Raw genomic sequence first — 27489 nt, 5'->3', positions numbered from 1 at the left:
CTCCCAAGTTGCTGAGGCTAGAGATGTTTGCCACCATGCATCCTGGCCTGCTGTAGTATCATGTATTAGAAATGGTTACTGATTCAAGGTTCTAAAGGCTTTTTTTCCATATCATATGTGTCCATTCTAACTGGAAGTGAACTTCCTTCCAACTCCATCTCCTGTCAGGGCCACTGAGTATCATTGAACTGTTTCATCTTCCTTTTTTATTTTCTTCTAAGAAGTGTGTGTGTGTGTGTGTGTGCGCGCGCGCGCGCGCACGCGCACATACACACACTCATCTCTGTCCCTCATGAGTTTTACATGTTCCACATGTAGGTGCAGCCAGGAGGCTTCAGAGGCCAGAAGAGGGCATTGGATCCTCTGGAACTGGAGTTACAAGTGGTTGTGAGCCACCATGTGGGTGCTGGGATCTGAAATCTACTCCGCTCTAAGAGCAGCTAGTGCTCTTAACTCTGAGCCATCTCTCCAGTCCCTTGACTTCTTTTTTTAAAAAAAAATTATTACGTATTATTTGTGTGTAGGTATGATGTGTGTTGGGGAGGGGCCGTATGTGTCATGGAGTGATTGTGGAGGTCAGAGAACAACTTTGTGGAGGTAGTCTTCTCCTTCCATGCCTCTGGGTAAAAGGCTTTCAATAAGTACCTTGTCCTGCCTACCTGTCTTCTTGACCTCAGCAGGTCTCAGGACTTCACCCTTTCCTGCTCTTCAGTGTCCTTTCCTCTTGGGTAGCTGGCTAGATAGGAACTGAGGATAGCTTGAGCACCCTGAGAAAGTGCTGGGAAGGCCTAAGCACTTGCTGCAATGCCAGCCTGGCCAGGGAGGGCCACCTGAGGTCTTTCCAGGAGCACTGTAGCCCCTGGAGAGGTTCTTCACCTTTGAAGGGGATGACCAAGGACAGATTGTACTTGAAGGGCTACATTTGTTGTCTAATCAGGGCACAGTCAGGGTATTCTGGATCATTGGGTATGCAGAGAATTGGGCACCATTGGGTTTTTGTCACCATTGCAAACCAGAGAGCAATATTCTTACTCGGGAATAAAAGCATCCGTATTCCTGAGCTGGCAATGAAGCTCAGAGGTGGAACATTCACCCGACAGTTACTACAGAAATGATAATCCTAGCAGCAAAACCACAGAAATGATAACTGCAGCGGCAAAACCTGGCATATGTACATACGCACATATATGTTATTTAAAATCAATTCATTGGCCAGCCGCTGATGATGCACACCTTTAATCCCTGCACATGGAGGCAGAGGTAAGCGGACCTCTGCTTGTTCATGGCAGCCTGGTCTGCAAAGTGAGTTCCAGGTTACAAAGAAACCTTCCTTGTCTTGGAGGAAAAAAAGAAAGGCGGGGCCGGGGGGGGGGGAACTGGATTTCTTTTGCCTCCCCCTTTTGTCTTCTTTCATCCACAGACATGAGTGATCTACCCTATTTTGAGAACCTCGTCTGACCCGGCTGCCTTCTCTAGGCGTCATCTGATTTCCCTCTTCCGCTCTCAGAATGTTCCTGGGAGGGAATGAATGCCTTCATTTCCCCACCCCTCCCGTTTCCTCCAGCCCTGACTCTACTTTCCGCTCCCACAAGTGCAGTTCCCTTGAAGCTTCTCTGGTTGTTTAGAGGCTAAGGCCACTGGGTGTCTGCAGTGTCCTCTGACTGCCATGTAGCATCTGAGACTGTCTTGTCACTCTGTCCTCCCCACAGGATGGCCTCCAGGGCCTTCCATCCTCCAGTGCCTGTACTTTCTTTGTTCTTCGGGCTAGCCTGGGCGCTACTTTCCTGTGCTGTTCTCTTTTTATACTTTGTCATCATCTCTCATGCTCCCTAGTGTCTCTGCCTCTTCATCAGACCCTTGTTTTTAACTGCATGATAGACATGTTCCCACGCTTTCTGGCTTCTCAAAAGTAGTGGCTTAACCACAGCACTGTTCCTCAGCAGGGCATTGCCGCGACACACTTCAGTCTTTGTCTGTGGCTGGGAACACCCAGCCTCCAAGCCTCAAGTTTTGTCTCCTCTTGAGCCAATTGTATACCCTGAATTAGAGCCAAAGTCTCTCTCCAGAACCATAAAACAGACTCTAGACTGAGTCCTTTCCTTGTCAGTTTGTTGAAAGAAAATGAGGCGTGAAACAAACACTTGGTCAAGGGCATACAGCTGATGTCCATATTCTCAACAGGAAGTTACTTCCTGCTGCATGTTTCACCACACCAAGCAGTCTCTCCATGATGTATGTGGTCAGGTCAAATGATGAGGCGATGTGTTCCTCAATATGGCTGAGCTGGTGTACCTACTTGAGAAGCCGCCATGGAGTTCACACCTGATGGAACAGGTGCAGTGAGACAGGCTGCCTCATCAAGTCTCCAGGGCTCAGCCCATGCAGGGCCATTAGAGGCGCTCACAGTTACCGGCTGACACACTGTCTGCAAGCAGTGGAGGGCCATGCTTGTTTGGGAGCAGAAAAGAAAGCTCAGGAGAGTTAAGGAGGGTAAAATGCAGGGGCAGCTAAAGGGAGAGGTAGGGAGGGAGGGTCTGAAGAAGAGAGGGCAGCTAAAGGGAGAGGGAGGGAGGGAGGGAGGTTCTATAGGAGAGAGGGCAGAATGGATGGGTCTGAAGTAGCAGCCAACAAAATTGAGAGGAAACCAAGGGAAAGGACCTACAGAGCATGAAGTCAAGCAGAGGTTAGTGAGAAAAGATGCTGGAGCTGATCAGTGGGGCCAGGTGCTGTGACCAGTCAGTGTGTCAAACACACTGTCCCCCATTGTCTGGATTGTCCTTTCCAGCAGAAAGGCTCAGAGAGCAGAGCTGGGATGCGCTGACTCTGAGTCCATGGGTCTGCCCTTAGAGATGTTCTCATTTCTCACCCCCCCCCCCAAAGAACTGAAGTTAGATTTGAGAAAAGCTTCCCCAAAGCCAGTACGAGAAGCTCCTCCCAGGAAGGTCCTCCAGGAATCCAAGAACTGTGTTATTTTTGAGCCCCCACATCTAGAACTACAGCTAGACAATACTCATGTTCCTTGTAGCTGGCAGGTTTGGGCAGACCTTTTATTTGCTTCCCTCCCTGGCTGGTGGCAATGCCCCCATTGCCTTTGAGTCTTTCCTGTTGATGCCTCAGACCTGTTAAGGATATTTTAGAGGCTGGGCTAGTGAGATGGTTCATGAGGTAAAGGGTGCCACTGCCAAGCCTGATGACCTGAGTTCTGTTCCCCAGGACCCACAGGACAGACAGAACAGTCTCCACACACAAACTGCCCTCCCTCCACACTAAGCCAGGTACACTAACTCAGCAGTGAGCAAGAGACCCTGTGTCAAAGTAATTGACTGTTGACCTGAGGTCTGTAACCACAGATTGGGGAGGTCCCTTCATTGCTGGGAGATGCTCTTGGGGAAGATGGGGAGCTGAGTGCGGGGTCTGGTTGAGATGGCAGGACAGATCTGGAGAGCAAGGACTCAGGCACTTCCTCCAGGGAGTTTCCCAGCAAGTGAATAATGCCTTGTGATCCCTGCAGTGAGGGAGCCAGGGTGTGCTTCTGCCCTCTACTTCCTCTTTGAGAAAATGCGCACATTCCTAAAAAGCCTTGGGCTGCGACCTCCTGGTCTCCACCATGCCCAGACCTTCTCCCTGTAGAATCCTTCAATGCAACAGGGTGCTTTTCTTTTCAAAAAGCCCATACTGGTTCTTAAAATCAGCAAGAGGGGATGTTAGGATGGTCAGCACAGAGACTTCACATGTTGCCTGGAATGTTGATTCCACGGTGATATCCTCACTGTTGGTCCCCTCCCTGCAGGGATTGGAACAGACCTGCCCTTTCTTCAGGATGCAAGGAGGGTCTCCTCTGCTTGCAGCCACACCTCCCAGTTTGGAGGTCAGGAAGCAGTCCTGCCAGGAGGGTGTGGGTGGTCTTAGAGTAGGGTGGCAGATGTGTCAGAGATCAGACTGCCTGCTGTGAACCAGCAGGAGGATGGCCATCTTGGAGGAAGCTTTGTACAGCTTGTGGGCCTTCTCCTGGCACTACGTGGTTCAGAAAAGGAGCAAGGCAGAATTCAGTCCAGTAGTAAGGGGCCCTTTCTCCTTTTGTGGAGAATCCTTCACATGCCCCCAAACACTTCATGTCCTAGCTGGAGGTCCTTGTTTTAAGAGGACTAGGGAGGGGAGACCAAAGGGTGCTACCTTCTGTGCCCTAGTAGTGTGGCTCATCTCTGCCACCCCCACCTGTTTAATTTTCTTTTATTTCATTTGCATTGATGTTTTGCCTACATGTGTGCCTGTGTGAGGGTATCAGATCCCCTGGAACTAAAGTTATAGACAGTCAGGAGCTTTCATGTGGGTGCTGGGAATTGAACCCAGCCCTCTGAAAGAGCAGCCAGAGCTCTGAACCCCTGAGCCATCTCTCCAACCCCTCATCTTTGCCTTTAAACTAATGTCAATAATAGGCTCTTACCGGCACACACTACCAGCCTGGGTCCTTGTGCTTTGTGGGCAGTACCTCACAGGAAGTTTAGAGCACACAGGGTTGGTTCTTGGCCACCCTTACTTGCTCCTGGAAGCACAGGTACTAACTAATCTGGCCAGTGATCTGGGAATGAAGAGCATGTCTCTGAAAAGTCACCTAGGCTATGACTCCCATGTTCCCTCCTCCTGACTTTCCATAGAACATTAACTCTCACCATCCAGGGAAAAGGCATCTCACCATCAGAGTTCTCCACAGTCCCCTAAGTGGTAGCCTTCCCTGCCACTCATGTCCTGATTGACAGCTTCTTTCCCTCCAGCATCATAGTCCCTGTTGAAGTGATGACACTTTGTTTTTCTCCCTCCTCCCAGGACCCTGCAGGAATCTTTGAGCTGGTGGAGGTGGTTGGCAATGGAACCTATGGACAGGTGTACAAGGTGAGACATGGAACAAAAATACAACCTTCAAACCACGGGGTCCTCTTTAGAGCAACCTAGGAAGTGGATCCCAGGTCTGGCAATCTGAGGGAAGCTGCAGGAGATGACCGAGGCCGGGAGCCCCTCAAATAGGGAAGAAAGCACAGACCACAGAGAGCCGCAACAGAAAGAAGAAGGGAGCCATGTTTCTGGGTGTGGCAGGAACCCGGCTGCAGCTGGTGATTGTAGGGTAGGAAGCAGGAAGAGCACATGGGGATGTGGGTGTCAGGGCTCACCTGGAAATTCACAGTGCATGGCAGAGATGAGGTTTGACACCTCCCAAGGCCATTAGGAGACGGGACCTCACTGGGGGCCTGTAGTGGGGAAGCAGCTCTCTTGACCTCCTGCAGCTGCTTGCAGCAGGGAGCCTGCCAGGCACAAGCCTCCTGCTTCTGAGCTGCTTTTTTCCCACAGAAGTGGCATTTCCTCTGCCCCCAATTAGCCTTTCAGCTTGGCCAGCTTAGCCCTCAAAAGGAGCTGGACCTCCGCCCATATGTGGAGTGTCCACATAATGAAGGGGATGTTTAGGGTGGGTGCTGTCCTCATCTCAAGGCACAGCTCCTGACATTTCCACAGGTGTCTTGCCTCTCTGAGTTTCTTGGTCACTGAGACCACTAGCCTCTCTTTCATCTTATCCCTTTCCCTTTGGGGGAACAGACAGTGAACAGCTCCTGCTGCATCCTGTCCATATAGATAAGCTGTGCTTTCTGTGCTTGGGGTCGTGGGTGGTTGCTAAAGAAGACAGGACTCAGGGTGGCAATGCCCATGTCCTTCCCATGAGTGGCTGCTGTCCCATCCTGCTCTGCTCAGGAAGCCTGGGATTTGGTTGTTAAGAACCATTAACAAAGGATTTCAGAAGGGTGGATGGGGAGGGGTTGGAATTGAGGTAGAGAAGCTGTGGCACAAACATACTGACAAGGTTCCCACCATTAAGACTGATGACTATAGGTGTGGCACATGTCAGCTGGTCCCTTTGTTTACCTGCGTTTCCTACACTCAGCTGTGAGTCTGTTCTTTCCCTGATAACATAAAACACTTTGGGCATGAGATTAATCCAGGGAAAGGCCTCCTGTCTAGAGTGGCTTGGCCAGGAAAGCACCAAACATTTTATCTTACGTAGATGAAGGAGAGGGTTAGCCCCTTTCCAGTCTTCATTAGGATATGGGAGTTTCTAACTTGCTGGAGAAAGTCCCTGCTAGGGAGGTCAGAACAGAGCAGTGACATCTGTCCTACACCTCAGGTGTTATATAAGAGACCCTTCATCTTTGTTGAACATTATCTTTACAGTCTAGAAATGTCTAGGCAGTTCTATGTAATGGCTCATGAGTCTCTCTTAAGCCTTCTGCTGTGTAAAAGCAAGGCTTCTACCCACATAAAGGGAACATTCGAAGGTAGAAAAACACTTAAGAAACAGGGCTTTTCCCAGAATTAGTTCTTTTTTGTTATTTTACTAAGTGAGCATATACCCTGACTCCTCCACGCCCTGTATATTTGGCTTTCTTGCAGGGTCGGCATGTCAAGACTGGGCAGCTGGCTGCCATCAAGGTCATGGATGTCACAGAGGTAGGAAATGAGGTTGGGAAGGGTGGGGCTGGCATCGAAAAGGGACTGTAGGATCTCAAGCCTTACCTCCCCCTTTTGCCTAGGACGAGGAGGAAGAGATCAAACAGGAAATCAACATGTTAAAAAAGTACTCTCACCACCGCAATATTGCCACCTACTATGGGGCCTTTATCAAAAAGAGCCCCCCTGGGAACGATGACCAGCTCTGGGTAAGAAATGCCCTTCCTGCCCCTCCCAAACGTTTCTGGCCCAAGGCGCTCATGTGGAACTCAAGGCCAATATTTGTTCTGACATCCCTGCCTTAATTGTGAATCCAAAGGAGCCTCGTGACTCACTCAGAATTCTGCTTTTCAGTCTTGTCTTATCCCTTTGTGTGTTTAGTGACAAGGATCCTAGTGTTTGGCCCCTCCACCCCACACTTCACCCTGACTTCTTTATCAGCAAGCAGTATAGTCTTGGTCATAGCCAGAAGATGTGGTTGGGGATGAGGGGTGGCTTAGTTCTTAAGTTCCCTGTGCATTTGAAAACAATTTTGGGAGAGTCATGGAATCAAAGTATCTGTGGGAAACAACAGGACTCAGGCTCATCCTGGCAGTACACAACCCTTCTGGGTGATGATTTGAACCAGAGCCTATCCAAGTACCTCCTGACCCAGACCATCCCTAAGAGTCATTTGCTCTCTAGCTTGGACACTGGGGCCACAGATTTCCTGACCTCAGCCTTTGTGGTGCTAGGCCCATAACCTGAGGGGAAAGTGGCAGGGGGAATCATTGTGGTTATGGGAGTTTTGGAGAGCATGCTAGAAGTCAGCTAGACTTTAGCTGTTTAATAAGCATCTTCTTGTCCACCTTGCAAAGTTGAGCATGGGTCATGATTCCAGTCCCAATGGCTCCAAGGACTTGCGGGGGGGGGGGGGGGGGGGGGGGACACATGTAGCTGGCCTAGTTGTGTATAGCGGGAGACCACTGGGGGGCGGCAGGCAATAGTGGCCAAACACTCTCTTACTAATGTGTGGTTACTGGACCTCTTCTCCACCCACTGGGCTGTCCCAGTGGTGGGGCACATGAAAATGATTTTGATTGCATAGCAGACACACCAATCCCAACCAGCCTTTTCCTAAATTAGATACCGATTTTAGTGAAAACGATTGGAAGAAATTGCTCCTGAGTTCCCTCCAACAGTACACTGAATGGGACCCCATGAACTCCACTCCCCTAGCAGACTCAGCCCTTCTTGCCTCTGAATCAAGGATGTTGTTTTTGTGAAAGTCCAAATAGTATAGGCTTTGTTAGCCATGTTTGCTCTTATCATTACTCAGTTCTGCTGACACACTGTGAAAGTAATAGATAGTACATAAACAAGTAAGCATGGCTAGCTGAGCATAGTGGCTCACACAGAGACTGAGGGTTTCATAAGTTTGAGACTACCCTAGCCTGCATAGAAAGACCCTCACTCAAACAGAACCAAGCCTAAGTGTGCCTGAATTCTCAGATTTAAGTTTAGGTCACTAAAATTTGGTATTGTTCTCATGGGTCATGAAATAGGATTCTGGGTTTTTATGGGGTTATTTTGGTTTTCTCCCCCTAATCATTAAATATAGTGAAAACATGCGGAGGAGATAGCTCAGTTGGTAGAGCACTTGCCTTCCAAGTGTGAGAACATGAGTTTAGATCCTAAGAACACATATAGTTGATCATGGCAGGGGATATTTATAATCCAATGATTGGTAAAATGACAGACAGACAGGTAGATCCCTAGAACCTCATTGGGTCAGCTAGCATACACACACACTCTCTCTCTCTTTTTCTCTCTTCTCCCCCCTCCCCCCCGATGCTGGATGTAGGCCCCATGTATACATAAAGATAATTTACAGGGTTGTGTGGTGACACACACCTTTAATGCCAGCACTCAGAGAGCAGAGGCAGGTGGATCTCTGAGTTCAGGGCCAGATGTTAAAAACAGACAAACCTCACATTCTTTGGCACCCTGTGGTTGGTCACCCCTTGCTCTGGAGCAGTAGTTCTAAACCAGTTTGGAAGTCTAGGGAGGATATGACTAAAGCACTGAACATTTCAAAGAAAATGACAACTCCCACATTGTACGGACAGTCATTCCTCACTATAGCTCTTCCCCAACTGTGCCCCCTTTCTTTCTGACTTCAAGAAGTCCTGTGGCGTCCAAGGGGTCATCTAGCCCTACTGTTTGACTCGTAGCAGTTCTGGTCTCCAAACCTCTGGCCTGCCTCCAGGGGTCTGACTACAGTGCAGAGGCCTTGCCTGACATGTTTGTCTTTCAACTCTTTCCTCTGACCTGGGACCATAGCTGGTGATGGAGTTCTGTGGTGCTGGCTCAGTGACTGACCTGGTAAAGAACACAAAAGGGAACGCACTGAAGGAGGATTGCATTGCCTACATCTGCAGGGAGATTCTCAGGGTAAGCTTCAAGCCTCCTTCACTAGTCCTTCCTCCCAGGCCACCTTGGCTAGACCTGCTTCATGGGCATTGATCATCCCACTGTAGAAGGCAGCTAAGAGTGCTCCCTCTTCCTCTCTGCACACACCCGATAGCTCTGCCTGCCCTTGGGCTATGGGCTGTGTGGTCTGTACCTTCAGCTTTGCTCTGAAGTGAGGACCAGTAGCTGATTTCCCCTCGATCTCTTTGCCCCTCCAACACTATGGCTGATTTCCTCCATCTCTTTTGTCCTAGGGTCTTGCCCATCTCCATGCCCACAAGGTGATCCACCGAGACATCAAGGGACAGAATGTGCTGCTGACAGAGAACGCTGAAGTCAAGCTAGGTACCATGAGCCCTTCTGAGACTCTCCACTAGCAAGCCAGGGAACAGGGTCCCCTTCCTCAAATGTCTGGCTTAGGTCCAATTTTGTGCTGAGGGCCTCTTTTCCCTGTCCCCGTCTCCCACACTGAGATGTCTGTTTCCTGCTGGGAATCTCGAGAAACCTTTCACCGGCTGCTCCCCCGGGCACAGCTGCTCTGCACCCTTCTGTGGAGACAGGGCATTGATTCCCCCCTGCCTGCACTGCTGTCCTGAAGAAGGTGTGGAGGTTTCTCAGTAGGTCTGGACCTCTGCTGCAGCAGGAAAATGGGGGTGCTTTTCATTTGAGCTCTTCCTCCTGTCTTACAGTGGATTTTGGGGTGAGTGCTCAGCTGGACCGCACTGTTGGCAGGCGGAACACTTTCATTGGTACCCCATACTGGATGGCCCCAGAAGTCATTGCCTGTGATGAGAACCCCGATGCCACCTACGACTACAGGGTATGAAGTGGGAAAGCAGGAGCACTGAGCCACCTGGGGTTAGGAAGGAAGATGGGAACAGTGGCTAGATTAATAGTTGGGGTGTGAGCAGAGTGAGGGGAGGTGACATGTGAGTGATGAAGAGATAGACACTTCTTAGGTGTGTGACCAGGCCTGGGAGGCCAAAACCTGGAGGATTGCAGTTTGAGGCCCTCTGGGGCTTCCTAACAAGACCCTATTACAAATAAACTAAGTTAAAAATCCAACATTTTATGGCAGGAAATGTTTATATAGGAAGGTGAAATGATTTGGAAGAAGGGGATCTCAGGAAGGGGTGAGGACATAATAGGTTTGTGTGGGGTGCTGGAAGAAGGGAGTTACGTGATAGTGTCAGGAACAATTCATACTTGTCCCTTCTTTCCCTTCTTTAGAGTGACATTTGGTCTCTAGGAATCACAGCCATAGAAATGGCAGAGGGAGCCCCCCGTAAGTGCTGACTTTGCCTTGGAGTAGGATGGGACCGAAGGGAGGGCAAGGGAGTGGATATAGGGAAGACATGAACTTTGAAAGTCTTGTTGAGGAACTCCTTGACCTCTCGATTAGGCAAAGAGGATTGATTGATTGATTGATATTGATAGTTCCTCTTCTGTGTCTCAGCTCTGTGTGACATGCACCCAATGCGGGCTCTCTTCCTCATCCCTCGGAACCCTCCCCCAAGGCTCAAGTCAAAGAAATGGTATGTCTATTATGGGTGTTTTCAATCTGACAGTGAAGGTTTCTAGGTAGGGCTTCTTTGTATTCAGGCTTTAGTATACACCATGGAAGAGGTGCAGGGACTGAAGCAGGTTGGGATTTGGAGAAGACAGGAGGGAAAAGACAATTTAGAGATGAATGGCCCACCATCTTCTGTGACGCCCCTTCCAAAGAGGCTCTTCCAGTGTGAGCCACTACTGTTTTCAGGTCAAAGAAGTTCACTGACTTCATTGACACATGTCTCATCAAGACTTACTTGAGCCGCCCACCAACTGAACAATTACTCAAGTTTCCCTTCATCCGAGACCAGCCCACAGAGCGGCAGGTCCGCATCCAGCTCAAGGACCACATTGACCGCTCCCGGAAGAAGCGGGGTGAGAAAGGTCAGTGGATGGGTCAGGAGAGGAGGGGTTTGGGTGATGTCTCTGCCTTGTCTCCTCTCCAGCCATAAGGGCTTGCCTTTGCACTCGTTTCCTTACCCCAGCTCTCCCTGCCCAAGCAGCCTTCTCCCACTTGCACCTCTAGGGGCTTTTTCCACTTGTCTCAAGTCAGCCTTGCAGGTGAGGATGCCTGTGTGATTTTTTTCCTCACAGAAAGCTCATCCAGAGGCTGTGCTTGTGTGAGCCTGTTGGGGAGGTGTCTCATGCTGGGCATATACCGAAATGATATTCCCAGCTAAGGTTTCCCTACTCAGGGTGGAGCCTGGAACTTTGGGTGGAAAAGCATCAGTGGTCTTCCCTTTGCAGAGGAGACGGAATATGAGTACAGTGGCAGTGAAGAGGAAGATGACAGCCATGGAGAGGAGGGCGAGCCAAGGTGGGTTTGGCAGGTAGAAGTGGGAGGTTGGGGTCTGTGTGTCTTGTCTAAAGGGGCAACAGTGGTCCTTGGCTTTGGGGACTCTCAGGTGGTGGCACATAAGAGAAAAGGGCTTGTATACACTGAGTCCCTGGGTTGGTGAATTAGCTCAGCAGGCAAAGGCACCAGCCCGAGCTTGATGACCTGAGTTTAGTTCCCGGGATCCTTGTGTTGAAAGGAGAGAATTCTTCCAAGTTGTCCTCCTACCTCCATTTGAATGTACTCAGACATGCACACACATGTGTCACAAGCATGTGTGCACATACACAGTAAATGGATGGGACTGAGAAAGAAAAAAAAAAAAAAACTGAAGTCCCATATGACAAAGAGTGAAATAAATGACAAAGGTATGTACACTAAACGCTGAACAGAAGCCAGGGATGATGATACACGCCTCTAATCCTAGCATCTGGGAGTCTGAAGCAAGAAGATAGCAAGTTCCAGACCAGACTGGGCTACATAATTCAGGCCCTGTCTCAAACAGGGAAGAGGGGCAGGAGAGAAGACAGATCCGCTCCCCTTAGGATTGGCCGTTGGCAGGGTGTCCAGTATAGGTGAAAGCATCCACTCAGGCAGGCTGCTCAGGGATGAGGGACCACCAGCATGTTCTCACCTCCACATGCCTTTGTGCCACAATCGTCCAGCTCCATCATGAATGTGCCTGGAGAGTCCACACTCCGACGAGAATTCCTCCGACTGCAGCAGGAGAATAAGAGCAATTCTGAAGCTTTAAAGCTGCAGCAGCAGCAGCAGCAGCAGCAGCAGCGAGACCCTGAGGCACACATCAAACACTTGCTGCACCAGCGGCAGCGCCGCATAGAGGAGCAGAAGGAGGAGCGCCGGCGTGTGGAGGAGGTGGGTCCACCAGGAAGGGAGGAAGAGCCTTTTCATGCAAAGACTCTCACTGTTACTGGAGACTCAGTCTCCAGGTCCTGAGTCCCGCCCGGCCCTGTGTGGATGATTGTGCCACCAGCATCCTGTCAGAGCACAGCCATGTGTGAAAAGTGACAACTGTTGACATGATAGAGCTATTTCTGCTTGTTTTTCCATTCTGGCTTCTCCAACTCCATAGACCGTTAGTCTTGGCCAGCTGTAGGTCTGTGCTCACATTTGTTGGTGTAGCTGATCTGGTCCAAACAGAAAAACCGGAGAGACCCTTCTAGTACTTCTGGTTATTTTGATTTCTTGTTACAAGATTATATAGTCTTACTGTTTTGGACTAATTATATACAGATAGGTAGAAGGGATTGATTTATCTTAATTGAAGAGAATCTTATGTTTAAGTACAGTTTTCTATTTGTTTTATTACTCATTAAGGTATTACAGCTAGGTGTGGTGGCTTTGTCCTCTACCCCCAGCATTTGGGAGGTAGAGGCAGGGAGATGAATAATTCTAGAACAGCCTAGTTTTCAAAACCCCAAAACAACCAAAAAGCTGTGTAGTTCATTGATGGGGGGCTTGCCTGAAACCCTGAGTCCAATCCCCAGCACCATATAAAACTGGTTGTAATAGTACCCACTTATAATCTCAGCACTCTGAAGGAGAAGGCAGGAAGACAAGTTCTAGGTCAGACTCAGCTACATAGCAAGTGTGAGGCTTGTGGTAGAGCCTATTATACATGAGGCTCTTGGGTTTGATCTCTAGTAACACAAATAATGTGTATTTGTGTGTGTAAATGTACTTATTGGTGCATGATGGAGAATAAGGAATTTGTTTTGTTTTTTTTACAAAATGCATAACTTTTAAACAAAAACATTGTCTAGGAGGCAGTAGCTCCAGCATCTCCACCATCGCCTCAGAGTAGGCCTTAGTTCTCTACTGAGTAAGAAGAAATTTGCAAGAAAGCTTGATGGAGACTTTCTGCCATTCTGTGTAATAGCAGTTGGTAGCAAGTGACAGAGGCCTGGTCTTGGTCGTTTTATTGTTGGTCTTGTTTGGGATAGGGACAGACCAGGAGGCAAATGATTCATGAAGGTGGTTCTGTAAATCCAAAGGTTGCTTTTCTGTTCGCAGACACTTGGTGCCCTCTTCTGGCCAAAGGTTGTCACTAACAAAGTCAGACTTGGGGTGCAAGGAGCATGTTAGGGGTGACTATCCTCGACACTTGTGTTTGTTGTTGGGTGACTGTCTTAGGCTTTCCACTGCTGTGGTGACCAAAAGCAACTTGGAGAGAAAAGGGTTTGTTTTGTTTTTCTCCATCATAGTCATCATCGGAAGTCAGGATAGGAACCCAAGACCGAAACTGATGAAGAGGCTGAAAGGAGCACTCTGCTTACTGGCTTGTACCCCATGGCTTGCTTGTCCTGTTTGCTTATAGCAGCCAGGATCAGCAATCTGGGCGTGGCACCACCCATAGTGAGCTGGGCCCTCCCATGTCAGTCATCAATTAGGAATATGCAGCACTGATTTGGTGGGGTCATTTTCTAAGTTAAGGTTCCCTCTTCCAAAATAACTCTACCTTGTGTCAAGTTGACATAAAACTAGCCAGCACAGTGGGAAAAGGAAAATGTCATCCTGTTGAGCCTGCTCCATAACCTCATGACACAGCTACCTCAAACAAAGTGTTGCCCTTGGGGCCAGGTATACAGCTCTGGTAAGGGCTACAGATAAATTCCTGGAAGTGTTAAAGCCTTTCCCTCCACCATCCCTAACAAACACCAGCCCTGCTCTCCATGGAGGGGTGCTCCTCCCAAGGCTGTGCTGTGCCAGTATCTGTTACGGTCTGTAAGACACACCACCTCCTTGGTCTACAGCAACAGCGTCGAGAGAGGGAGCAACGGAAGCTGCAGGAGAAGGAGCAGCAGCGGCGGCTGGAAGACATGCAGGCCCTGCGGCGAGAGGAGGAGAGGCGGCAGGCGGAACGGGAGCAGGTATTGGTGCCAGTGCACACACACACACCCGCCTGCACACCCGCCCCGCCCTGCCCTGCCCCTGCCGCCTGCCTTCCTGCTCCTCGGTGCCCTGTCCCTTTCGCTCCCCTACCCCTAGATTCCTCCTATCTTTTCTAGCTTCACTCTTTCTCTGTTTTCTCCTACCCTTCGACCCCACCCTGCTCCCTGCCCTCCTGTCTCTGTGCCTTCATTCCCCATCTCTCGGCCCATCCCTGACTCCTCCCTGGGGGCCTGTCCCTCATGGTGCCCACTTGATTTGTCCTCATCCCGCCTCCTCTTACTCCCATCTGGACCACGCTGCCCTCTGGGCTCATCTATCCCTGTTCCCCCTCATCCTCACCCCGCTGACTCCCTCCCTTCGCCTTCGCCGCCGCCACCCTCCTCTGCCGCGTCCCTCTCTCCCTGCCCCGTGCCCCCACCCCCCCCCAGGAATATATCCGTCACAGGCTAGAGGAGGAGCAGCGACAGCTCGAGATCCTTCAGCAACAGCTGCTCCAGGAACAGGCCCTGCTGCTGGTAACGGGGTCCCTCGGTGTCCTCGGGAAGATGCCGTCCTGAGCTGCTTTCCTGCACTGGGATGGGAACACATCAGGGAAAGGGGCTTCCCAAGACTAGGGAAGCAGCTCTTGTCTAGGCAGTAGAGGAAAGGAAGGGCATGCCTGCTCTAACTTACAGGGCCACCCTCTGCTGAGCTTTCTCTCCCTACCATTGGGCCCAGGAATACAAGCGGAAGCAGCTAGAGGAGCAGCGGCAGTCGGAGCGGCTCCAGAGACAGCTGCAGCAGGAGCATGCCTACCTCAAGTCCCTGCAACAGCAGCAGCAGCAGCAGCAGCAGCTCCAGAAGCAGCAGCAGCAGCAGATCCTGCCTGGGGACAGGAAGCCCCTATATCATTATGGTCGGGGCATTAATCCTGCCGACAAGCCAGCGTGGGCCCGAGAGGTACTCACTGGGTAGATCCCACCCTACCGTTCTCATTGCCTCAGGGCTGGAAAGTTGTGAGAAATGGTTGCTGCACAATAATAGACATGAAGACAGGCAGAGGAGCGGTGGTTGTAGTGGTGGAGTGGTTGGAGCAAGTGAGGATCTAAATTTCCAGACCAGAAAAGCAGACAGTGGTCTGCTAATGACCCTCTCACATGACAGGTGGAAGAGAGAGCAAGGATGAATAAGCAGCAGAACTCTCCTTTGGCCAAGACGAAGCCAAGTAGTACAGGCCCAGAGCCCCCCGTCTCCCAGGCCTCTCCTAGCCCCCCAGGACCTCTTTCCCAAACCCCTCCTATGCAGAGGCCTGTGGAGCCTCAAGAAGGACCGCACAAGGTGAGTCTGTCCCTATTCCTGTCCTAACACAGTGGCTTTGCTTAGAGCCAGGTACAAAGCTGCACCTGTGGCCCCTGTGTGCACTCACTGGTGTCTTCTGCACATCACAGAGCACAGCCCTGCAGACACTTGCAGCTGCATGTGTCTAGTCCTCTTCTCCAGCGTTAGAAACTCCTTGTCTACTGAGGGGAGAAGGGACAATTTTTAGCCCAGACCCTAGTTTGCAGGATGTGCCACAAAGCAGGCGGCCCACCTTTCCTGGTCTCTCTCTCTGCAGAGCCTGGTAGCACACCGGGTCCCACTGAAGCCATATGCAGCACCCGTACCCCGATCCCAGTCCCTGCAGGACCAGCCCACTCGAAACCTGGCTGCCTTCCCTGCTTCCCATGACCCTGACCCTGCTGCTGTCCCCACACCCACTGCCACACCCAGTGCCCGAGGAGCTGTCATCCGCCAGAATTCAGACCCCACCTCGGAGGGGCCTGGTCCTAGCCCAAACCCCCCATCCTGGGTCCGGCCTGATAATGAGGCTCCACCTAAGGTAAGCCTGAGGGTCAAGAAAATAGAATGTTCCGAGTGGGAAAGAAGAAAGCAAGGCAGCCATGGAAACCCTGCCTGCAAGGGTTAGCATCCAGAGGTTGGAAAGACAGCAGTGACTCACACTGGGGGGGTGAGAAATGGCCAGGTGCTCGGCCTTGAAGGGGCACCTATATCCCATGTGGCCATTTCCAGCTTCATAGCCTGGACGTACTCAGTAACTCCGTGGATGCCGAAGACAATTGGAATTGAATGTGTATGGTGTCTCTGTACAAAACTGACAGAGCTTGTCGATTGCTCTTTCTCTCCAGGTTCCTCAGAGAACCTCCTCTATTGCCACTGCCCTTAACACCAGTGGGGCCGGAGGGTCCCGGCCAGCTCAGGCTGTCCGTGCCAGGTATACAACCCCAGGGTGGAGTCATATGGCAGCCTAGGGAATAAGAGACATAGGGACTTTGCCAGGTCACCTGCATAGGGGTGGGCAAGCCCCAAACCAGACACCTCAGCCCCGCCTTGTGCCACCACCACCCGCCCCGGCACCCTGTGCTCCCTCCACAGACCTCGCAGCAACTCCGCCTGGCAAATCTATCTGCAGAGGCGGGCAGAGCGGGGCACCCCCAAGCCTCCCGGGCCCCCAGCTCAGCCCCCTGGCCCGCCCAGCGCCTCTAGGTAATGGAGTTGGCCCCACTCTCTCACCTCTCACTTCTGCCACCTGCTTCCCTGGTGACGGCTCCTCCTGCAGCTTGACACCCATGGATAGGGACACATCTGTGACATGAGCTCTGCCCTTGACAGTAACCCTGACCTCAGAAGGAGTGACCCTGGCTGGGAGCGCTCCGACAGTGTCCTCCCAGCCTCTCACGGACACCTCCCTCAGGCTGGCTCACTGGAGCGAAACCGAAACCGTGTGGGAGGTACGTCAGCCCGGGCCACAGCCTGCTCTGGGCCTTGACTTTGTCTTAATCGACTCTGAAATCAGGGCTTTTGGCCTTCAGTGGCTTAGGACCAAAATACCACAGGGACAAGAAGGATGAGTGTGGGCTTGGGGCCTGTGATCAGCCCAGGGCGTGGACCTGGGCCACTTTGCAGGTTTCTGTGACCTTCTCTCTCCCACCCTGCATGCCCAGCCTCCACCAAACTGGACAGCTCCCCAGTGCTCCCCCCTGGGAATAAAGCCAAGCCTGAAGACCACCGTTCGAGGCCAGGCCGGCCCGCAGTGAGTGATCTGGGACGGGATGTGGAGCCTTTGCCAGTGTGAGGATGAGGGGAGTTAAGAGGTCTTACAAAGCACAGCTGGGGCACTAACCTCTCCATCTCTCCTGCTTCCTCCTGGCTGCCTTTCCTCCTCTGTGGGCCCTCCCAGAGCTATAAGCGCGCCATCGGTGAGGTCAGTGTGAGGGTTGCTGGGGGAGGCCTCTCTTGTCCTGGTCTGCGGCTCCACTGGCTGCCTTCGATTGCTTCTGCCCCTCATGCCTCTTCTTCCCTGCAGGACTTTGTGTTGCTCAAAGAGCGAACTCTGGATGAGGCACCTAGGCCTCCCAAGAAGGCCATGGACTATTCTTCATCCAGTGAGGAAGTGGAGAGCAGTGAAGATGATGATGAGGAAGGCGATGGGGAGCCATCAGAGGGGAGCAGAGACACTCCCGGGGGCCGGTATGGGGTGTCCTAGGGCAGGGCCTCCCTTACCAGGACAAGGAGAGGAGAGATGAGGGGAAGGACGGAGTGGGGCTTTGCCAGGTTGGAGGGAGCAGGGTCGAGTGCTAGCTTCACGCCCATACTCTGTCAGTCGTGGGTCCTTCTAGATGCTCCTCTGTCTCTTTGCCAGCCTGTCCTGAGGGCCACTCAGAAAACATCTGAGTCAGTGAGGACTTTAGAGGAGACTGAAAGCTCAAGTCTGGCTGCCATCTGCTTCCTGTGGCATGGTAGGCAGGCAGGACCTGGAAGGCCCCACCTTCCTTTTTCCCACAGCAGTGATGGAGATACAGACAGCGTCAGCACCATGGTGGTTCATGATGTTGAGATAGCCGGGACCCAGCCCTCATATGGGGGAGGCACCATGGTGGTCCAGCGTGTGAGTAGGTCGTCTCCCCATCCTTTCCTGTACCTGAAACAAGTCCTCTGCAGCCATACCCTGACTATCTCTCTGTTCTACAGACTCCTGAAGAGGAACGGAGCCTGCTGCTTGCTGACAGCAATGGCTACACAAATCTGCCAGATGTGGTCCAGCCCAGCCACTCACCTACTGAGAACAGCAAAGGTCAAAGCCCTCCAACAAAGGATGGAGGTGGTGATGTGAGTGTGTTGAAGCAGGTCCATGACTAAAGAACGAACCCTGGGGTTTGCAGAACAGCAGGGTAGTAGGAACACTGGGGTATGTGAAGCAAGGCACTGTCAACTCCTCAGTAGGGGCCTGAGGTCTGACCCAATCAAGAACAGGGCCACAAGCCAGAGCCACACCTGTTTATTGACTGTTCCCTCCCCCCCCCCCCACAGTACCAGTCTCGTGGGTTGGTAAAGGCCCCTGGGAAGAGCTCATTCACCATGTTTGTGGATCTGGGGATCTACCAGCCTGGAGGCAGTGGAGATACCATCCCTATCACAGGTGAGGACAGCAGGGTCTGTCTGCCTTGAGGCTGTTGTCCAGAGCTAGCCTGAATGAAGTTCTTTGGGAATGTAGCTTTACAGAATATAAGCTGAAAAGGTAGTTCAGTGGTTGCTACTCCTCTAGAGGACCCAAGTTTGGTTCCCAATATTCACATCAGATACCTCACAACCTCCTGTAACTTCAGGTCCAGGGAATCTGATGCCTCTTCTGGCCTCCATGAATACCTGCACACATAGAAAAGAAAATAAGAATTTAAATGTGTCTTTGTTTTTCAAGACAGGGTTTCTCTGTGTAACAGCTCTGGCTGTCCTAGAACTCGCTCCGTAGACCATGCTGGCCTTGAACTCACAGAGACCCACCTGCCTCTGCCTCCTGAATGCTGGGATTAAAGTGGCACAGGCCTCTTTTTTGAGGCTTAGTCCTTGCTCAGGCACTGATAACAAGGAAGGGCTTAAAGCCCAGGGGCAGTTAGTTGCTCAGGGTGGCTAAGGGAACTGGGCAAAAGTTGAATTATTGAGTGACAGAGGTGGGATTTGAGCCAGGCCTTGCCCATAAGGCCAGGCAGGGTTTTTTTAATCTCTTTGTGCACCTCTGTTCTGAAGTCCCAAGATCAGATGTAGGGGCATTGGAATAAAACAGACACTGGAGGGCTCAGCCCACCCTTCTCCTTCATCTTGGCAGCCCTAGTAGGTGGAGAGGGTGGTCGTCTTGATCAGCTGCAGTTTGATGTGAGGAAGGGCTCTGTGGTCAACGTGAATCCCACCAACACCCGGGCTCATAGTGAGACTCCTGAGATTCGCAAGTACAAGAAGCGATTCAATTCGGAGATCCTCTGTGCAGCCCTCTGGGGTAAGCCAGGGCTGAAAAGGGTGTATGGGATCCTGACCAGGGGAGAGCCTGTCTGCCTCTGACTTGTCCTATTGCAGGGGTCAATCTCCTGGTGGGAACAGAGAATGGGCTGATGTTGCTGGACCGAAGTGGGCAGGGAAAAGTGTATGGACTCATTGGGCGGCGGCGCTTCCAGCAAATGGATGTACTGGAAGGGCTCAACTTGCTCATCACCATCTCAGGTTTGTGTGTGGAGTTTTGGGACAAGGGTCTCACTCTTCAGCTCTGGCTTTGTCATCTTCAGCCTGGGAGGAGAGCAGCTTTGACCGATCCCTGTGATGTGCAAACATTGTGGGAAGCAGTAATGGGGTTTTCGATGAGAGTTAAGTGTTGATTTTTTAACGTGTGTATGTCCATCTCTCAGGGAAAAGGAACAAACTTCGGGTATATTACCTGTCTTGGCTGCGGAATAAGATTCTGCACAATGACCCAGAGGTGGAGAAGAAGCAAGGGTGGACCACCGTGGGGGACATGGAGGGCTGTGGCCACTACCGTGTTGGTGAGGATGCCCAGGGAGAAACGAGGTCTGGGCTAAATACAGAGGTCATCAACACCTGACAGCAGAAGTCACTGCGTCCTTCTCTTTCCTGCCCCCAGTGAAATATGAGCGTATTAAATTCCTGGTCATTGCCCTGAAGAACTCCGTGGAAGTGTATGCCTGGGCTCCCAAACCCTACCACAAATTCATGGCCTTCAAGGTAGTGTCAGCCTCCGCCTTTAGAGCATTCCAAGGTTCTGCTCCTGCAGCTGTCTTCCCTGAACCTTCTCTCCTCCACAGTCCTTTGCTGACCTCCCTCACCGCCCTCTGCTGGTGGACCTGACAGTAGAGGAGGGACAGCGGCTCAAGGTCATCTATGGTTCCAGTGCTGGCTTCCATGCTGTGGATGTTGACTCTGGGAACAGCTATGACATCTACATCCCTGTACATGTGAGCTTAGCAGGGCTGTTGGGCAATGTGGGATCAACCCATTCTGGATCTCAGACATGGGGACCCCATCCAGCCCCTTCTTCTCCCTAGATCCAGAGCCAGATCACGCCCCATGCCATCATCTTCCTGCCCAATACTGACGGCATGGAGATGCTCCTGTGCTATGAAGACGAGGGTGTCTACGTCAACACTTACGGGCGGATCATCAAGGATGTGGTGCTGCAGTGGGGAGAGATGCCCACCTCTGTGGGTACGTGAAGGGCCGCCTCCCAAACTGCCCACCCTGAGGTGACCAGGCCACAGCCTCCCTACAGCCTTTCCACCATCTTCTCCCTTCAGCCTACATCTGCTCCAACCAGATAATGGGCTGGGGTGAGAAAGCCATTGAGATCCGCTCTGTGGAGACAGGCCACCTAGATGGAGTCTTCATGCACAAACGAGCCCAGAGGCTCAAGTTCCTGTGTGAGCGGAATGATAAGGTGAGGCAGTGTTCATAAAGGAGCCCAGACCTTGTACTCGGCAGATCTGGCTGGGTACTTCTGCCTTCTCAAAGCAGCCCCTCTGGACCACCACCCTCCCTAAACACCCCCCCCCCACTGGTTCTGCTGCCTTTACCCCACGGGTCCGGTAACACCTTTGCCTGTCATTGGGGTGGGGAGAAACCTGAGTCATTCTGTAGTTTGTCACTTCCTCCCTTGCTGATAGTTTTTCTATCTCATCCAGGTGTTTTTTGCTTCAGTCCGCTCTGGAGGAAGCAGCCAAGTTTACTTTATGACGTTGAACCGTAACTGCATCATGAACTGGTGACGAGGCCCTGGGCTAGGGCTCCCCCACATGGACCCAGCTCTCTTCCCCACAGCCAGACCACCCAGGCCCCCTGTCCCCACCCCCTCCCCACCTTGGGCTTTTGCTTTTACTGGTTTGATTCACTGGAGCCTGCTGGGAACGTGACCTCTGATCCCTGAAGCTTTTGTGATCACGTGACCATCCTTTCTCCCAATATGTTTTCAAAACTGTGCCTGTCCCCAACTTGTGGGGAGTGAATGACACGGCTTACCCTTACCAGGAACTGAGTGGGACTTGCCCCTCCCCTTTTCTCCACTTAAGAGGAGAGTGCTGGGGCTTGGACCCCCTGACCCCATTGCTGCTGACTGAGCAGGGCCCTGTACCCCTTTATTTGCACGCCAGGGGAGCCGGCTCCCCCCTTGAATGTACCAGACTCTGGGGGGGGGTCACTGGGCCCTGGGCTCTGGGGGGGGGGGTTCACCAGCCACTCCAGAGGCAGGGACCATGTCCTCATTTTCTGAAAGCACTTTAATGATTCCCCTCCCCCCCCCAGGTCCCAGGGAACGGAGGGACCCCACAGCCAAAACAGTCCTCCTTCCCCAGCCTCTCCCCTTCCCTGGAGGAAGGAGCTCAGCGCTCCCTCCCTCTCCCCCTTGCTTGCATCTGTATATAGTGTGAGCAGCAAGTAGTCCTTCCCTCCTGGATCCTTTCTCAATGTAGTGGCCTTGGAAACCCGTTTGTTAATAAAGACAATTCAACCAGCTCCCACCATTTTGAGATCCAACATTGTTTTCTCTCAATCCCAGATGCTATCTTTCCAGGGAGCTCTCTCAAAGTTGGGGTTGCAGAGGGTGGAGGAAAGGTGTTAGGATCTGTGGAGGAAGTCTCGTGGAGGTGAAGTGAGGCCAGGAAACCTAGAAGACATGACAGAGAAGGCCAGGGCATCCTCCCTCGGTCATAACCCTGTGGGATACTTTGAGAGTTTAGTTTTTACCAGTTCCGGCAAGGCAGGTCAGTGTTCCTATGACAGCCTGAACAAAGCCTCATTGGCTGTCAGTAAGTTCGATGGATCACAGGAGCCCAGAGGTAGTGAGGCTGAAGCAAGGCAAACCCTGTCCTAGAGGGTATTTTATTGTCCACCTGTTTTCAAAATCAACTTCTTGCAGGGGGAAGGATGAAGTGGGTGCTCGCACAGGTTCATGGTTGGATACATGGTGGGTAGGGGAGGTCAGGAACTTGGTTTAAGTAGCCGCCAAGGAAGATGAGGCAGGAACCGACGCCGAAGAGTACCAAAGCAGCCCAAAAGCAGACATTGTCCAGGGCCTTCCCCATGCGCACCCAGTCGGACACTTCCTGTGAGACACAGCTTAGCGCTAGGGAGGGAGGGAGGGAAGGGCCATAGCGCCCTCTCCCTCAACCTAACCCACCTCTCCGTTGGCTTCCTGGTTCCTTGTGCTCTCAGCCACAAAGTTCACAGCATCCACACAACAGCGGATTTCAGGCGCTGCGGCACCCAGGTTCTGACAGAGGGCGGCTGAAAGAGTGCCATCAACTACTGGGTCATTAAAGAGCATCACCAACTCCCAAGTGTGTGCCTTTGACCCACCAAGAATAGAGCTCACCGGTCCAAGCCCCGTGCCGATGCCTCTGCCCCTCAAACACGAGCTCGCTCCTCGGCTTTTTCAGGATGAGCTCCTCTGCTCGGAGCAGAATGCCCACAGATGAGGCACGCCTAGCCGGTGAGGCAGCTCGCTGCGCAGTCTCTGGGGGTGGGCTCGAGCCCAGGAGGCGTGGCAGAAGCTCCAATAAAATCTATGGCCAGGGCAGAGGTAAATTTCAAGCCCGCCTCCCACCCTGGGATGTCCTTCACTCAACCAGCGCTTACTTGGCGAAGCCGAGGGGATGTGGCATGAGTCGTCGGCGTCCGCAAAGACACGTTGAGCACGATGACGCAATTCATAACAATGAGCGTGGCAACCACCATGACGAAAATAAGATACCTGAGATACCCAGGAGGCATGATGTCACAGCATCCCACAAAACAGAGGCTGCTAGCTGTCATTCTACCTCACAAACAACTCCGCACAAGTGGTGGAGTCACTACCCCTTGCTACCCCTCCACGAGGCCAGTATTGTCCCCGCCCTTCTGCATCTACCATCTGTTGGGGCCATGAAGGGGACTCCTAGCAACTTGGACACCCTGCTGTGGGTCTACCACTTCCACAGCTCCACCGAGGTGAGAGTAAGGGAATGGCTCTCACAAAGGCGGCATCTGGAGAGGTCTCCAGCGCCTGCTCCTGTGACCCATTCCGTGTGGCCAGACTACTCCACTACCCTCGCTTCTGCAGGTGGCTCTACAGCCTCCCCTTCTGTCTTCCCTGGAACTTGCTGTGGCCGCAGCTCAGGAATATCTGGTGCAAAGGTTCAGAGAACTCAAGTCCCAGGAGCCCCTGGAATCTGATAAGCCCGCCCAGAAGGCCACCTTAGGACTGGTGCTAAGAGAAGCTGCGACCAGCATCATGAGCTTTGGAGCCACCTTGTTAGAGGTGCAGCCCGGAGGGGGTTGGGGTGTTAAGGGATGGGAAGAAAAGGGGGAGAGGGCTAGGCCAGCAAAAGCAGAGACTGTTAGCCCTGTGCCCCCAATGCAGATCTCAGCCCTGTGGCTACAGCAGGAGATGCAGCTACTGGACAGCAGTGACGACGACTGCCTGGGCCCAGCCCCGGACACTGGGGATCCGGGGAGGGCTCTGGCCCGAGTAGCCCAGGCGGTAGGGCAGGGGATTCGGCAAGCTGGAGCAGCAGCTAGCGCAAGTGTCCGGTATCTGATCCAGGGGGCGTGGCTGTGCCTGTGTGGACGTGGTTTGCATGGGTCCACCTCCTCCCTACAACAAACCCTACGCCAGCTGGGCCTTGGGGTCCCAGGAGATCAGGTGCGTTCTGAATAAGGGGTGTGGCACGGGTCAGAGGAGGTGGGATTGAGGATATACTGAGCCATTCTGACCTCTCAACAGAGATACTCAGGAGACCTCAAGGTGGCATCCAGCAGCAGTGAGGAAAACGGGGAACCAGATAATCCTACATTGTCCCAGCCCCACCCTGAGTCCAAATAAAAAGCCCAGGAATGGGACCACTGCAAGTCCCCTAGGCCAATCTTCTTTGGTTCCGCCCTCCATGCGGATCTCTGTGGGATGCACTTTGAGGTTACCTGCCCAGCAATGGCACGCTCAGAGACGTCTCTGGAATTTTCTGGGCAATTAGGAACAAGAAGACAGTCTGGGCTAGCAGGACGTTGATTGAGACCGTGCATTTCTGGCCACCGGCTAGAGGGAGCATACTGTGAGAGGCGTCCCAGGGAGCGAACCCAGCCTCGGGTTTAGGAGTCAGGGGGTCACCTCTTACCCTGTGCAGGCAGGAAGTAAGCGAGCAGCACTAATCCGGAAATGAGCACACAAGGTATAATGATGTTAATGACATAGAAAAGCGGCTTCCGGCGGATGATGAGCGTGTAGATGATGTCAGTTCCTCTAGGGACTTCTGCGGAGCCTCCCTCATAGTGACGAATCATGCCTGGGCAATAGTCGATGGCCCATTCTCCATTCTCTGCAGAACATGGGATGCAATCAGCCCGCATACCTGCAACTCCAGGCTGAGTGGGTGGGTGCAGCTGTCAGGCAGGGCCCAAGTGCATGGGGAAGTATGGGTAGAGAGGCCATTCCTGGTAAGGGTATCGAAAAACCTCAAGTGAAGAGAGGGGCCTAGTGTGACAACTGAGACTGACTTCAAGAAGAGCAAGCTCCAGTTGTGTGGCCCAAGTCCCCTCCTCCGACCTCATCTGGGAAAGGGTTTGGAGAAAGGGATAACCCCTTCACCAGTAAAAGCTTCCGTGTCAATTTCGATGTTGTCGATGGTCTTGCCACTGTCGTCCACAGCAAAGATGAACTCCACCTCTTCAGCGTTGTAGGTCTGGGAGCTGTGAAGCAGAGCCCAGCTTCACCCCAGAAGCGGGGACCCTCCTTAGCCCCACCCTGGGAGCCTGGATGTGGCGGGTACTATGGCCCCACTCTTGTCCACATTCCCACTGCACATCTGCTCCCAGCTCTGTTCCTTTATGGTCTGGTTTGGTTGCAACAAGGGCTTGCCAGGTTGTCCAAGGAACTCCTGGGCTCAAGTGATTTTGACACCTCGGAGTCTTCCTGAGAAGTAGCTGGGACTTGAGATAAAACTACAAGATGACACCAAGAAGCCTGTGCACGCCTACTGCAAACGCAGGTCTAGCTTCCCACTCACTTCAGTGCCTCACTCCACCACCTGCACAGTCCTCCCAGAGACCCCACCCGCTCTGCCACATCAGGCCCTGTCCCCTGCTCTAGCCCCCTCTCCATCTCCTGCTTGAAGTGAGACTCCTCACCGAAAAACAAGAGAGCAGTTCTGCCAGTCGAAGGGGAAGTAGGTGACCTCCACTGCACAGGTGCTGTGATAGATGGCTGGGGGCAACCAGGTCACATAGCCTCCCTCGCTGACCAGAACATTGCAGTCATAGGCCACTCCAAACTGCCCATCGATACTGTGGAGACCAAGTTTTTCATAATATTGAAAACAGTACTGAACCTATTCCACCAACCAAGTCCTCCCAAACAGTTTCCCTTAGACCCTGGCCTCTTGGCAAATCCTTACTTGTTTTCCAGACCTATCTCTGGCAGCCATACAAATTCTGAAGGTACCCGCAGGGTTTCTACACCTGCAAAATCGTCCTTGCTGAAGTTGAGTCGGTAGTCCTGCCAGTCCTAAGAGGTAGGGTACAGAAGAATGTGTGGTCTCCATCTCCCACCCGGTAAGAAAAGGGGTGACCGGGAGCCCTCATGCTGCTTCCCAGATCTGACTCACAATTCCAATCCAGACGTTGGTGGTCAGGGTCTCCTCCTTTTCGTTCTACAAGAGGAGTGGGTCTGTCTGAAGCCAGGAGCTAGGGCTAGAAGTGGGCGCAGGCAGAGGGTAGGGGAGGTAGCTCACCAGAGAGATGAGGTTGGTTAGGGTGACCTTGAGGGTGATGGTAACAGTGTCCTCAGGGTGCCTAACTGGCCGGCTTCCTGCGTCATACTTGTCGAAGAGATGGTGATACAGGCTAAGCTCTTCATTCTTGCCCTCACTTCTGCCTGTGATATGCCAAGAAAGAGGGTTAGACATGGAACAACAGCCTAAAAGGTTTCTTTCCACCCCCTGGGCCTGTGCAGGTCTCCTGTGCTGTTTCTTCTAAACCAACAATAGTGTACCTGGAAACCAAGTACCATCTCAGTCTATGCCTTGGCCTGTCCTTCCCCTAGTCCCTTCAGGTTGGTATATGGATCTGCCTGGCTTCCCCTGACCCCTGTCCCTACCAAGTAGTGCCCAGAGAAGCAGGACACCAAGCAGAGCCCTTGCCATCCTGCTGTCTGGTTCTCAGAGTTATTCTGAGCTTTGACGGGCTTGAGGGGCAGACCATGTGCCTGGGGGACGGGGAGGAGGGTGTTAGTTCCGGGCTAGGTTGGAGAACTGTCACCTAATCCTCTATCCTTGCTGCAGCTGAGGACAGTTTGGCTGCTTCCAGAGGCAGCTGCCCCATCCCGTGTCCCTTGCCCACCCCATCCCAGAATCCTTTGCCTGGGCTTTAGCAAGCTTTGTTAGCCACAGACCTGATTCCTCACGAGAGAAGTAGGCCTCTGATAACAGTGAAACCACAAGCCTTTAGGGCAGGCTTCAGTGTAGACCCCCATTTTCAACACTGATGTCCTCTATGTAGCTACCGTGTATCTGTGATTCTGACTAATGCAGCTGAGGAAAGAACATCCATGCCTCCCATACTTTTTTTTTTTTTTGCTTGTTTTTTGAGACAGGGTTTCTGTGTGTGTTGTCCTGGCTGTCCTAGGACCCACTTTGTAGACTACACTGGTCTCAAACTCAGAGATTCACCTGTATCTGCCTCCCAAGTGCTGGAATTAAAGGCATGAGCCATCACACCCAGCTTCTTAGTTACTCTTCTATCACTGTGCTAAAACACCATGTCCAAGGCAATGCATGAAAGCACTTAATTTGAAGACCCATGACTGCCATAGTGGAGAGCATGCAGCAGGCAGGCAGGCATGGAGACGGAGCAGCAGCTGAGGGCTCACATCTTTCAGAAGGCAACCATGAGGCACAGGGAACCCAGTT

General features: G+C 52.3%; 3 protein-coding genes across 8 annotated transcripts in view; 2 read left to right on the top strand and 1 right to left on the bottom strand.

Moving 5' to 3' along the window:
- Window positions 1–22071, top strand: part of Mink1 (misshapen like kinase 1) — a 53410-nt gene extending 31339 nt beyond the window's left edge. The window contains exons 2-33 of one of the 6 annotated variants that reach the window (XM_051180138.1): window positions 4825–4890; window positions 6436–6492; window positions 6576–6701; window positions 8815–8925; window positions 9198–9288; window positions 9633–9763; window positions 10174–10228; window positions 10400–10478; window positions 10703–10878; window positions 11242–11311; window positions 11995–12205; window positions 14104–14220; window positions 14671–14757; window positions 14960–15181; window positions 15386–15559; window positions 15837–16100; window positions 16408–16493; window positions 16655–16765; window positions 16892–17010; window positions 17224–17312; window positions 17586–17749; window positions 18068–18167; window positions 18251–18388; window positions 18590–18698; window positions 19383–19550; window positions 19628–19771; window positions 19954–20088; window positions 20187–20287; window positions 20368–20517; window positions 20608–20767; window positions 20857–20996; window positions 21241–22071. In XM_051180138.1, coding sequence (XP_051036095.1) covers window positions 4825–4890; window positions 6436–6492; window positions 6576–6701; window positions 8815–8925; window positions 9198–9288; window positions 9633–9763; window positions 10174–10228; window positions 10400–10478; window positions 10703–10878; window positions 11242–11311; window positions 11995–12205; window positions 14104–14220; window positions 14671–14757; window positions 14960–15181; window positions 15386–15559; window positions 15837–16100; window positions 16408–16493; window positions 16655–16765; window positions 16892–17010; window positions 17224–17312; window positions 17586–17749; window positions 18068–18167; window positions 18251–18388; window positions 18590–18698; window positions 19383–19550; window positions 19628–19771; window positions 19954–20088; window positions 20187–20287; window positions 20368–20517; window positions 20608–20767; window positions 20857–20996; window positions 21241–21324 — 4035 coding nt within the window. In that variant the 3' untranslated portion in view covers window positions 21325–22071. Of the gene's footprint in view, window positions 1–4824; window positions 4891–6435; window positions 6493–6575; window positions 6702–8814; window positions 8926–9197; window positions 9289–9632; window positions 9764–10173; window positions 10229–10399; window positions 10479–10702; window positions 10879–11241; window positions 11312–11994; window positions 12206–14103; window positions 14221–14670; window positions 14758–14959; window positions 15182–15385; window positions 15560–15836; window positions 16101–16407; window positions 16494–16654; window positions 16766–16891; window positions 17011–17223; window positions 17313–17585; window positions 17750–18064; window positions 18168–18250; window positions 18389–18589; window positions 18699–19382; window positions 19551–19627; window positions 19772–19953; window positions 20089–20186; window positions 20288–20367; window positions 20518–20607; window positions 20768–20856; window positions 20997–21240 lie in introns of all 6 variants that reach the window. The other 5 variants (XM_051180137.1, XM_051180142.1, XM_051180139.1 and 2 more) reach the window with 5 other exon arrangements.
- On the bottom strand, window positions 22068–26737 carry Chrne (cholinergic receptor nicotinic epsilon subunit). Its single transcript, XM_051180143.1, has 12 exons — window positions 26679–26737; window positions 26314–26456; window positions 26188–26232; window positions 25978–26087; window positions 25712–25867; window positions 25173–25273; window positions 24703–24903; window positions 24509–24623; window positions 23189–23303; window positions 22926–23115; window positions 22731–22837; window positions 22068–22656 (listed from the first exon to the last, which is right to left on the bottom strand). The coding sequence occupies exons 1-12, from the start codon at window positions 26722–26724 to the stop codon at window positions 22501–22503; spliced, it is 1485 nt and encodes a 494-aa protein (XP_051036100.1). The 5' UTR covers window positions 26725–26737; the 3' UTR covers window positions 22068–22500.
- CUNH17orf107 (chromosome unknown C17orf107 homolog) lies at window positions 23436–24430 on the top strand. Its single transcript, XM_051180144.1, has 3 exons — window positions 23436–23539; window positions 23652–23849; window positions 23952–24430. The coding sequence occupies exons 1-3, from the start codon at window positions 23474–23476 to the stop codon at window positions 24246–24248; spliced, it is 561 nt and encodes a 186-aa protein (XP_051036101.1). The 5' UTR covers window positions 23436–23473; the 3' UTR covers window positions 24249–24430.
- Window positions 26738–27489: the final 752 nt, after the last annotated feature.

The sequence above is a fragment of the Phodopus roborovskii genome, unplaced genomic scaffold (genome assembly GCF_943737965.1).
Source record: "Phodopus roborovskii unplaced genomic scaffold, PHOROB, whole genome shotgun sequence".
Taxonomy (NCBI): domain Eukaryota; kingdom Metazoa; phylum Chordata; class Mammalia; order Rodentia; family Cricetidae; genus Phodopus; species Phodopus roborovskii.
Note: the sequence above shows the minus strand (reverse complement) of the source record. Positions and strands in the feature narration are given on the sequence as shown.

Bases quoted from the DNA above. Each gene is read 5' to 3' on its own strand.
- CUNH17orf107 (XM_051180144.1), top strand. From the start codon at position 23,474: ATGAAGGGGACTCCTAGCAACTTGGACACCCTGCTGTGGGTCTACCAC. The intron at 23,540-23,651 runs GTGAGAGTAAGG...TCGCTTCTGCAG, and splicing joins ACTTCCACAGCTCCACCGAG to GTGGCTCTACAGCCTCCCCT. The intron at 23,850-23,951 runs GTGCAGCCCGGA...CCCCCAATGCAG, and splicing joins TTGGAGCCACCTTGTTAGAG to ATCTCAGCCCTGTGGCTACA.
- Chrne (XM_051180143.1), bottom strand. From the start codon at position 26,724: ATGGCAAGGGCTCTGCTTGGTGTCCTGCTTCTCTGGGCACTACTTG. The intron at 23,116-23,188 runs GTAAGCGCTGGT...CCCTGGCCATAG, and splicing joins CATCCCCTCGGCTTCGCCAA to ATTTTATTGGAGCTTCTGCC. The intron at 22,838-22,925 runs GTGAGCTCTATT...GCACTCTTTCAG, and splicing joins TCGGCACGGGGCTTGGACCG to CCGCCCTCTGTCAGAACCTG.